A 12,051-nucleotide genomic window follows, 5' to 3' on the forward strand; every position below is an offset into this window, starting at 1 on the left:
AGCAAATAGCAAGGTGGTACCTTTTATCCTAGGAGCAAGATGGTGTTTTCTCTACAGGGGCTCGTTTATCAATATGGTAGCGAGATGGTGTCTTCTACAATTTTAACAAAACCGGTGAGATGGTGTTTCCCATAACTAGGGAAATTAGCAAGATGGTGCCTTCTATCCTTGGAGAAAGTAGTGTCTTCTCTATAGGGGCTCTTTTATCAATGTAGTAGCGAGATGGTGTCACCTATAATTTCAATAAAATTGGTGAGATGGTGTCTCCCGTAATCAGAGCAAATAGCAAGGTGATGTCTTTTATCCTGGGGGCAAGATGGTGTCTTCCCTATAAGGAATCATTTAATAGCAGTAAAGTGATGTTTCTTGCCTCAACAAGAGTAGAGAGATGGGGTCTTCTACGATTTCAACAAAACTGGCGAGATGGTGTCTCTCGAGGAATATTTAAGCAGTAAGGTGGTGCCTTCTATCTTCCTCGAACAAGTCAAACTCTAGAATAGAAAATCAAGCTAATTAAGTGATATTTAATCTTCTTTTTTTTTTTGCTTTGATTCAAAATCATTATTTTAAAATTAATTTCGCATGTAAAACCAATTTTAAAAGAATTCGTTTTCTATAGCAGGGGGCAAACTATTATTACTTAACTTTTGCTCATCTGTTATATAAGTCCGACGACGAGACTAGAATAAGTCCAATTGCATGAGCTTTATGGAAAGATGGAAAAAAGCTCTGAAAGGCACCAAAGGACACTTGGAGACCCTGGAATGGATTAATAAAATCCTAAAACTAAGACCGAGAAACCTTCAAAACCCCAATGGAAACCTAAAACCTTAATCGAAACTACTTAATTGAAGCATAAAACCCTAATCGAAATCCTAAAGACCCAAACTAAAGCCTAAAACCTTAACCGAGATCATAAAGCTCTAAAAGCCTTAAACTGAGATGCCTAAAACCTCAAAGCCCTTGAAAAGCCTCATTATCCATGTGGACGAAGGCCTAGATCATGTGGGCTAAGCTAAGTCCACCTAGGCATAGTGAGGTCCACGTGGGCTAAGCTAACTCTACGTAGGGTAAGGCTAAGCCCACATGGACTAAAGGCCCATAATGTAATCTTTCTAAAAAAGGAAAACCTATGAGGCATATTCCCTTCTAGGGATGCATGCCACCATCTCACCTATTCTAAAAAACATAAGCTTAAATCCTTGACCCTTAAACATTAAACCAATCACCATTTAAAATAAATAAAAAACCTATAAACCCTATAAATACCTATATATTCATATTATTCTACCCAAACCCTAAACAAGAAAAAAAAAAAAAAACATTTTCTATACTCACCCTAGCCATAAGAAAACCTCCATAAGTTTTAAGCTCCTTCCCCGCATCACAAATCCGAAAGAAACTTCACCATACCCATTCCTTAATATAATAAACCCTATAATCTTCACCACTTTCACCCATTACCCAAGAAGTTTTGATTCCATATACCCAATACCTTAAAAAAGACATTATTCTTGAGTCTTCCCGCAATAAAAATTCCTCAGGATAACCTTTAAGCTTTCATTGATAGCTCATAGAAGACCCATATCCCATTACTATCCTCTCCTTTAAATCAAACCCAAAAGACCCTCAAACTTATTTTTCTTATGTTTTGTAGTTTTAGTCCTTTTATTCTAGAAGATCCTAGAGTGTCACTTGGAGTCATAAGAGCTTGAACAAGTTCCTTCTCACCAACAAAGTCCACTTCCTTTTGAAAATTTCAAAGGTATACCCGAGGGTCGAACTCTACAGAACAAACTTGCTTGGTGTGCTTATTTACGTTCATTTCATCATATTTCACATCCATTTTCCATTTAAAAATTATTTTTGGTGAAAGCCCCAAAATCAAAAGGTCCAAGCTTTTGAGAGCTTACCCTACCTTAGGCCACGCGGGCTTCCCTTAGCCCATGTGCAGGATATGCTCATAGAAGCTTAATGTTTTTATTTTTGTGATTATTTTGGTTAATTTTGGCTCTTAAAAGCTTTTACATATTACTCAATGAACATGTTTAGTTTCTATTTCATGGATTTTAATGTTGATTCGATATTATTTAATATGTTTAGCTAAGTTTTAACATTAATATTTTCTTTAATGGTTGAATGTGTTTAATTAGTTGTTAATGCATGATTAGTAAAAGATTAGAGTGAAACAAGTTTAAATTTTTTTTTGTTTTATTGATCGATTAGAGTTTTGTGCTATAGGTTGGAGTTGTTGATTTTTAAAGGATAAAATTTATGATTTAATTTGTTTTATGATTTAAACGTAGTTTTCATAATAAATAGGTTAATAAGCTGATTATTAGCATGATTATGTTTGATTTAATGTTTTAACGTTAATATTTTCCTTAGGTTAGATTTGGTAGGATTAATTCTATTTGAATGCCTATTTTTATAGTAAATGTGTTTGGTTATATTTCTTTTAGTATTTTAATTATTTTATGAGCATCAGACTAACTTTTGATTTACCTTAAAGCCTTTGATGAAGATGGGTCCAATTTTGTTTGGACATTGTGATTCTTTTGATGTCTTGTTGATTATTGGTTTAAGTTTATTTAGGATGCTAGTTATTTCTCCCTACATTTTGTTCATCCATTTTGTACCTTATTAATTCCTTTCTTCCTATTCTTTATATTTGTTATATTTATCACTTTAATATATTTAGATCTCACCTCACATGCTAAAGGTAAATCAGACTTAGATTGATTGATCACATCACATGCTTACTAAAATAAATCAACTCATCAATATGAGTCCCTAGCCTTCCATATTTCATTCACCTGATTGCTCATAGATAAATTGAACATGACATCCAAATGCTTAAACAAAAAATGGTTCTATTTAGTCACTTTGACATGTTAGATAAAATCTAAGTTACTGACGTACCTCCCTTAGGTTTAGTGGTACCAATGTGTCTTCTATGTAGGTAGATGTATGGTAGGTTAGTAATCTCTTTTCCTTACTTTATACATAATTAAATAAGAGAATAAAATGTCATTGTAATAAAATGGATTGCAGCCAAGCTAGGTTAGTACAATTAAGAAAACCAAAAGCCTTAAAGTCTAGTAGAGGTCGGACTATGTGTCCGGGCGTGTTGGGGTGCCTAACCGCTTCTCAGCACTAAACCAAAATCTTTGATTCAGGAAGGGGGAAAGTCGGGCTCTCTACAAGGAATCCAAGCTACCATCCATTGCCTCTCTCTATTTGTCATAGTTATTTTACCCAGGTGGCGACTCCTAGTCTTCTTCGATAATTCGTGGTCACCGCAGTTGTCGTGATCCCTTGAGACCTCTTCCTGAACGGCTCACTTTTAAATCGAGCCTAGTACGGATGAAACAACCTCTACCACAGTGACATAGCCGTAATCGCTTAGGGCAAGCTCCAAAAAAGTCGTGCTCACACTTTGTACTTATCACTTTTTTAGTTTATTTTCTATTATAAGAATTTGAATCTGATTTCAGCAGTAGTATCATTGCTTCATGTCTTATGGGTTGTAAGGTTGATTTATGAGTAAATTTATTTCTAAATCATTTGATTATTTTCTTACAAGAGCAAATTTCCTCTTCTCGTAATGCATGTCCTGCAATTTCAACTTTTAATGAAGAGCAATATCATATTTGAAAAATAAAGATAAAATATCATTTAAAATCTCAAAGTTCTTAGCAAGTTTTTATGAATGATACTGATCCACCTCCTTTAAGGACCAATCCAACTTTATCTCAGATTTATTAGAAAAACACATAAATTGGCGCAGCGAAAGCTCTAAACATTTCACATCTCATGGAAATTAAGGTTACAAGTTGTAGTTGATGATTTAAGTTGAAAAAAGAAAATAACTTTTCTTTTATGAACGTGAAGAACACAAAGACAAAGACTACAACCTTTGAAGAGCAGAATTCGATTCTTAATTTTTGATGATGTTTTTGTTAGAGAATCAAATAAAGATTCACAATTACAAATCCTCTAGATTATCTCACACAACCAACCTCAAGTAAAGCTATTCACTTCTTGAAGATGAAGAACTCCTTCTCCACTCTCAAGTTTCCTATGTGATAACCTTGTTATGATAGTAAGTATGTTATTATCTCTTCTTCTTATGATAATAGGAGTAAGAAACCTTCTTATATAGTATTAATGATTCATAATCCTTAATACATTTGTACAAACACATGTCATTATAAAATTCTTTTATAATGACATGTGTCAATATACAAACACATGACATTATAAAGTTCTTTTATGATGACATGTGTCAAGCAATATTGACACATGTCATCATAAAACTCTTTTGTGATGACACGTGTTAAGCTATATTGGCACTGCGTGTCAAGCTACTTTCTTAACACATGTCATCCTAAAACTCTTTTTGGTGATAACACGTGTCAAGCTACTTTCCTAACACATGTCATCATAAAACCATTTTGTGATGACACGTGTCCAGATGCTTTCTCTACACATGTCATCATAAACCTTTTATGATGACACGAGTTAAGTTTTTGTATAAATACATGTTATCACAAACTCTTTTGTGATGACATGTGTCAAGCTCCTTCAATATATAACACTTACATATTATACATTACCATTAGTTAGATATTTACGGACTTTAATTTTGGAAGATGCTAGCGTTCTTACTCGAGATACAAGTCAAGTCTATAGTCGTGCTTGAGTTGATCTTAATGTGTGTGACTTTCTAGGTTCATTATTAAGGCAATGGGAATTTAATATTAATTAAAACACTTAATCAACTAAGTGAACAATTAAATAATTGTCCCTCAATCGTTCTTATAAATTATAAATAATGTCTAGCAACATATTATAATTACCCAATTAATAGAAAAAAGGCATTGATCATCCATGAACTCTTTATTTATGATTACCGTGTAATTAAATCTTTCCATTGAACAATATCCCAATCAAGTGAGGGTCATGAAATAGTCAAATCCAATAACTTGATTCTATGACCAAATCTAGGATACATCTTGACTAAATATGATTAATACGAAAACTCCTTTTCTATTAATTGTAATTACCTTGGTCAATGATTTCTTAGTCAAGATGTTATGGAATCGCATAGGATATTCTCATTGTTTACTCAAGGAAGTGAATTCTTTGTTGATGAACACTTGCCTCCATACATATGCAACTAGAGCCACTATCTGCAAGTACCCATTCTAGATATGAACGGATACCTAAAACATAAGCAAATTCTAATTACATATTCATGAGACAACTCTATCATCTCAGGTCTAAGGATTAGTTACACTATCATAACTTAATAATGAATCGGTCACTTAAGTAAATCATCCATGTGATTCATTATTTCTTCAAGTCATATGTTCAGTCCACTTCTCTTACAAGTGACCCATAATGATTAACTTAATAACTCGTACTAAATGGCATGAAACTCACCATCTTATATATATTAGTATCTCATACGGATTAAAGATGGCCAATATTTAATCCTACAATCAAGAACTATTTTATAATATTTATTCTAAAGATCATTTGTCACTCATATTCTCAACTCTTGAGAATTAAGTCTTTAATAAATATTATTGGACTCATTCAATTATTATATTACTACAAAAATGAATGTTAGACAACTGCCATTAATAAAACAATATTCATTACATAATAATACTACTATATATGAAACAAAAAGCAAAATGTCCAACTGGCTTTTAAGACGTTTATCTGACAAGATTAAGGTATATGAAGATGAAAAGCTAAAAAGGATAAGACTATGACCTACATTCATATAGGATGTACTAATCATATTTTCATCAGGTAATGAATTTGGAAACTTCCAAATAAATATGGAACAAGTTTAAGGAGTCGTTTGAAGACAGTGATAAAGGCAAGATTATTAGACTTATTATCTTGAAAAGAGAGTTTGAGTTTACAAAAATGAAAAATAATCAATCTGTCTAGAAGTATTCTAGCAAAGTGATAGATGTTGTAAAATAGTAAGGAGCCAGAAATAATTTTAGAAGAGGGGCTAAAGTTTCACACAAACCAAACTTTAAAACATATTTACATACATTTATATACCCACTTCTAAAATTTATCCCATTTAGGGGTGCCATGGAAAAGTATTTCCAGATCATAAAGTTGTCGAAAAGATCACAGTGAATGTGCCTGAGAATTTGAGGCAATGATCTATGCAATAGAAGAGTCTTGTGACTTACAAAGACTCATAATTGCAGAGTTTCTCAGCAAGCACCGAGAATAGAAGCAAAAAGTTTTGATAAAGTCTGATGATGTAGCTGAAGATGCTTTTCAATCCAAGCACATGGGCAAAAATTTCTGAAATAAGAATGGCAAGAAGTCACAGGGCAATAACCATGGAAAAGCCAAATGTGCAAAAATCTTAAAAAAAAAAAAAAAAAAAAAAAAACTATCAATAAAGGCAGCTTTCCTCCTTGTGGTTACTGTGAAAAAACTAAGGGACTTTTACAAGATTACAGGAAAATGCTCTGAAATGTTTTTATGGTCCTTTTTACGAATTTTCTTTTTAATTCTTTTTCGAAAGATTTTATTTATATGGTTTTTTTGGAACTGCATTATAGTATTCTTTTGATATTTTATTAGTATTATTTTAGTATGTTTCTTTTATCGTTAAATATATTCTTAAATTTTATTTTAATAATATCTTCATATATTTTAGTATATTTTTAGCATATTATAGTATAAATTTTGAAACATATTAGTTGCTATAAAAAAAATGTGATATCCTTCAATTCACGAATATCAAACATAAAAATATAAAATAAAAATGATAAATCTACCTCATTTAGCTAGTAATACAAATTAAAATAAGTAAATTTTTGTTATCTTTTAGGTAGATTTAATATCTCTAATAACAAATTAATTTTATAATATTTGTTTTTATCTCCTAATGCTATTCAATTACCTGATGTTGTTGTATTGAGATTAACCGAAAGAAAGGAAATTCAAAATTACAATGGAAAATATACATGCAGTTATCTTCGATTAACCAAAGTAAATTTCTATGAAATTAATCCCTTGTGATTGTTTATGTTCTCAATAACATATCAGGTCATATTAATATAATTTTTATTTTGAAACCAACATATTAATAATAATTTTAATTATTAGATTTAAAATTAATAGTTGAAATTTTATTATTTAGTAAAATAATTATATATGGAATTTATATTTTGTTTTTGATACAATCCTAATTAAAATGATTCAATTAGAATTTTGTATAAGCATGAGATGGGGAGATCTCTGAAAAATAGGATTAATTGCAACAGAATCCTAATTTTTAGTAATTCTTTTTTGACCAAGTAGATTCCTTTTTACAAGTAAGATTCCTAATTTAGTTACTCAGATGTGGAATATCACTAACAACACAGAAAGATCCAGCCTGCAACCAACCAAAGAATCTTTTTTTTTATCACTACTCGTAATTACCAGACTCTTATCGTTAAGACCTCATTTGTTTTGGTGAAAAATATCTAATTTCTGTAAGATATTTTTCAAATAAAGAATTATGTATTATTAATATTTTTGTTTTTAAAAACTTAATTATTATTTAATTACTATAAAGTTATATGAAACGTTATTTGCTGATATTTAAAATAATATTAAATATCAGTTTATATTGAACAATATTTTTCGTCAAGGAAAAGAACATTATTTATACTTACTACAAAAACTTATATTTCTTAGTTACAATCAAATATTGAAATATTGAATAACTTTTAAAATAATTTATATATATATATAATAATAATAATAATTTTATTTTTGAATTCAAATAATACAATCTTTAGAATTCATTAATTCTATTATTTATAATTATAATTTAAAATTCATAAAATTTTAATTAAAAATCCATGAACTTTGAAAATCTCTCAAAATTTAAAAGAAGACTAATAGCTATAACACAGAACAAACAAGACCTTAAACAAATATTAATTTTTAATTCATTTAAGGAATCATTCTTGTTACCTAAAATTAAGAATCTTCAGCAATTCGTTTCACAGTATAAATCCTCACCACCAACCAACCTCTACCAACCCTTAATTTCCCCACCCACCAATTATAGTGTAGTATTTTACAGCTCCCACAACTCCTTTCCCATCCCTCTCCCAATGGCGTCCCCTCTCGGTTGCTCCGCCGCAGATCTCCGCCCTCTCCTGGGCGGCGCAGCCAATGCTTCTGCTGCTGCGGAGTACATTTGCGGCCGTTTTGATGCCGTTTCTAATAAGTTTGTTGACACTACTTATGCGGTTGATAACACTTACCTTCTTTTCTCTACGTACCTAGTTTTCGCCATGCAACTTGGTTTTGCCATGCTTTGTGCTGGTTCTGTACGAGCCAAAAACACCATGAATATCATGCTTACCAATGTCCTTGATGCTGCCACCGGTGGGCTTTTCTATTATATTTTTGGTTTTGCCTTTGCCTTTGGATCACCGTCAAATGGTTTCGTTGGTGGGCATTCTTTCGGCTTAAGTAAGTTCCCTTCACCATCTTTCGATTATGGGTATTTTTTGTATCAATGGGCTTTTGCTATAGCAGCAGCAGGAATTACCAGTGGATCAATAGCTGAGAGAACCCAGTTTGTTGCTTATTTATTATATTCATCTTTTCTAACTGGCTTGGTGTATCCTATTGTTGCACATTGGTTTTGGTCTGTTGACGGTTGGGCTAGTCCTGGTAGATCGGATAATCTTTTGTTTGGTTCTGGTGTTATTGATTTTGCTGGCTCTGGTGTCGTTCATTTAGTTGGTGCTATTGCTGGATTATGGGGTGCATTGATTGAAGGCCCGCGCATTGGTAGGTTTGATTGTTCAGGCCGTGCTGTTGCTTTGAGAGGACATAGTGGGACTTTGGTTGTGTTGGGTACTTTCCTGTTATGGTTTGGTTGGTATGGATTCAATCCTGGTTCATTTATCAATATCTTAAAGGTTTATGATGGTAGCGGTTCATATTATGGACAATGGAGTGCTATTGGTAGGACTGCTGTGACTACTACCCTAGCAGGTTGCACAGCTGCATTAACTACTCTTTTTGGTAAAAGATTGCTGGTGGGTCATTGGAATGTTACTGATGTTTGCAATGGTTTGCTTGGTGGTTTTGCTGCCATTACTGGTGGTTGCTCAGTTGTTGATCCTTGGGCTGCTATTATTTGTGGATTTGTTGCTGCTTGGGTACTCATTGGATGCAACAAATTGGCTGAGAAACTCCATTACGATGATCCTCTAGAGGCAGCGCAGCTTCATGGGGGTTGTGGTGCTTGGGGAATTATATTCACTGCATTGTTCGCTAAGGAGGCATATGTTAATGAGGTTTATCCTGGTCATCCAGGCAGACCATATGGATTGTTCATGGGAAGTGGTGCAAGATTGTTGGGTGCACATATTGTACAGATTTTCGTGATAGTTGCTTGGGTTAGTGTGACTATGGGGACACTGTTTTTCATTCTGCATAAACTGAAGCTATTAAGGATTAGAGAAGAGGAGGAAATGGCAGGAATGGACCTGACTAGCCATGGTGGCCAAGCTTATGAATATGCAGTAGGAGAAAATGGTCAAAAGATTGTTGTTTGATAAGTAAGATAGATTTTAGCATAGGGAGATCCATGTTTTAGTGCATTGAGTTATGGTGTTATTGATTTATTATTTAGTTACCAATTGAGCGGGAGAGGCCCTTTTATTTAGTAGCTGACTCACCTGAATAAAATCATTGAGCTCCTTAGTGTATGAATGAGATGATATGAGTTGAGCTAGATATGCACATATGGTTTTTAGACTTGCTGTTCTTCATTTCTTGATACATTTATATATATAAAGCTTTCAGGTAGATTTCTGAATAAGAAAGTAACATTCGCTTGGCCTTTTTCTTTTCCTTTTTTTTTTTTTTTTCTTTTATATTAGCATTAGAAGGGAGTTCTAACACTGAGGATGTTGGGTTGCACCAATAAAATACTCTGGGTTACTGAGCTTCATCTGTTTTCTTGCTATCGAAAAAGATTTCTCACTAAGCAATGTGAGATGGAGGATTTTGCAGAACTGAAAGCGTCTTTTGTGGTGTTGATGGTGAAAACATTAGGCTGTGTTTCTTGTACTCACATCAGTAGACATTTTCTTCTATGGTTTGAAGGATTCCATGTTAGCAAGGTTATCCAATAACAGAACTACAGAATAAAGAGAGTGGCTTAGCGATGAAGTAAGCTTCAAGTGTATTATTGTACAAATTTTAGCTTGAAATCCAGTTCTTCATGCTGACTTAATTTAGTTTGGGACTGAAATAACAGCTGGCAACTGCAAGAAGCTTAATAATACACCACTTCTGCGAATAGCTCTTAATGCTGTATTTCGCCCGAGACCAGGACCTTTTATCATGACTTCTGTCTGTTGCATAGTTTGATCCACTACTATTCGAATAGCATTTCCCGTTGCGGTTTGAACTGTAAATGGCATTCCTCTTCTTGTGCCCTTGAATCCATAAGTGCTGGCGAAGAACTAAGAAATCACTCGACCCTGTATATCTATAACTGTCACAATAGTATTGTTGAAACTTGCTTGAACATGAATAACTCCTTTGGTATTTTATGCCCGCACTTATGTGTACTAATACGTTCATTCCTCTGTGAATCAATTCTTGGTAAAGATTTTGTCTTATTTTATTATCTCATAAATATAAATCAAGGGTCTATGAATATATCCATTTCATGGATCTATGGATATATTCGTTTCATGTCAAAATAGATTTTTTATTTATTTATATATATATTTTTTTGTACATTAGATCCTTTAGAGTTCCGCTTAACAAAATTATCATTGTCTTTGTTTATGTCTCGAGTTAAAGCAAATTAAACAGAAATATCAAACAAATGTATTAAAATATTATTGTCTACCATGTATTATTTGTCAAATTAAGTGTTATATACCAAACGATATACTAACTAAATATATACTAAATTAAAATGAATATAAAAATATATGAAATTGGAAATTAAAAATAAAATAGATACCAATAATTAATTTCAGTACTAATCTAAATATGTAAAAAATATATATATTAAAATATTAAAATTCACACCAAAATATAAATCAAATATCAGAAATTAGTTTTGACAAATTAATTTCTATAACTGGTTAAGTATATCAAAATATTACTATTGAATACTAAATATATTATCATACATATGCTAAATAGAATAATTTAATATTATAAAATTTCAGAAAATATATATACAAAATATATTATTTTGTTGATATGTCGTCAGAAGATATCATTAAATATGGTGATTTTATCTGTGTAGATTTTATTTTTTAAGCACAATTTCTATTGAATTGAAAGAAACTTTAATTAAGTTGGTAATGCAAAATATAATAAAAAAATATCAAATTTAATTAAGTTAATAAATAAATAAAATTTTGCCGTTTCAATTATAAAAAAATCACAATAAACTTATATTTTAATATTAAATATTATTTAATTTATTAAATATTAAAAATAACTGTCCACTATATAAATCAATTTCAATTTAGAATCGGCCTATTAGTTTATATATGTACACATTCTAAACTTACTTGAAAGATAAATAATTTATATAATATATATAGTTAGTTAAGATTTTCTTTTAAAAGAAAACGGTACTTCATTAAATCAAAATATGAACATCCGGATTGAGCACTGACTCTATAAATATAGGAGTTTCGTGCCAGAAACTAGGGCTAGTATGAGAGAACGAGACTCTTGCAAAGCAATGAGCAGCACCACTAGCTTGCCTACGCATCTAGAATAAAGAAAAACCAATTCCTTAGTTAAACAAAGAAATACAATCTTTAACTAAAAAACTAAACTTCAACTGATTCAGATTATAAACCGAAAAAGCTTTGAAAACTGTAAGTGCATCTGTCTTAAAGATGATGTTGTTTAGTTGTATTGACAGAATCCAAGATAGAGCTTCTTTAAAAGCTATTGCTTCAGATTCCTCAGAGTGAAACACGTCATCGATGATCTTATAATAGC

General features: G+C 31.8%; 1 protein-coding gene across 1 annotated transcript; it reads left to right on the top strand.

The window, feature by feature from the left end:
* Positions 1-8,058: 8,058 nt before the first annotated feature.
* Positions 8,059-10,625, top strand: LOC8261146 (ammonium transporter 1 member 4). Its single transcript, XM_002516648.3, has one exon. The coding sequence runs from the start codon at positions 8,160-8,162 to the stop codon at positions 9,618-9,620; it is 1,461 nt and encodes a 486-aa protein (XP_002516694.1). The 5' UTR covers positions 8,059-8,159; the 3' UTR covers positions 9,621-10,625.
* Positions 10,626-12,051: the final 1,426 nt, after the last annotated feature.

The sequence above is a fragment of the Ricinus communis genome, chromosome 1 (genome assembly GCF_019578655.1).
Source record: "Ricinus communis isolate WT05 ecotype wild-type chromosome 1, ASM1957865v1, whole genome shotgun sequence".
NCBI classification, from domain to species: Eukaryota; Viridiplantae; Streptophyta; class Magnoliopsida; order Malpighiales; family Euphorbiaceae; genus Ricinus; species Ricinus communis.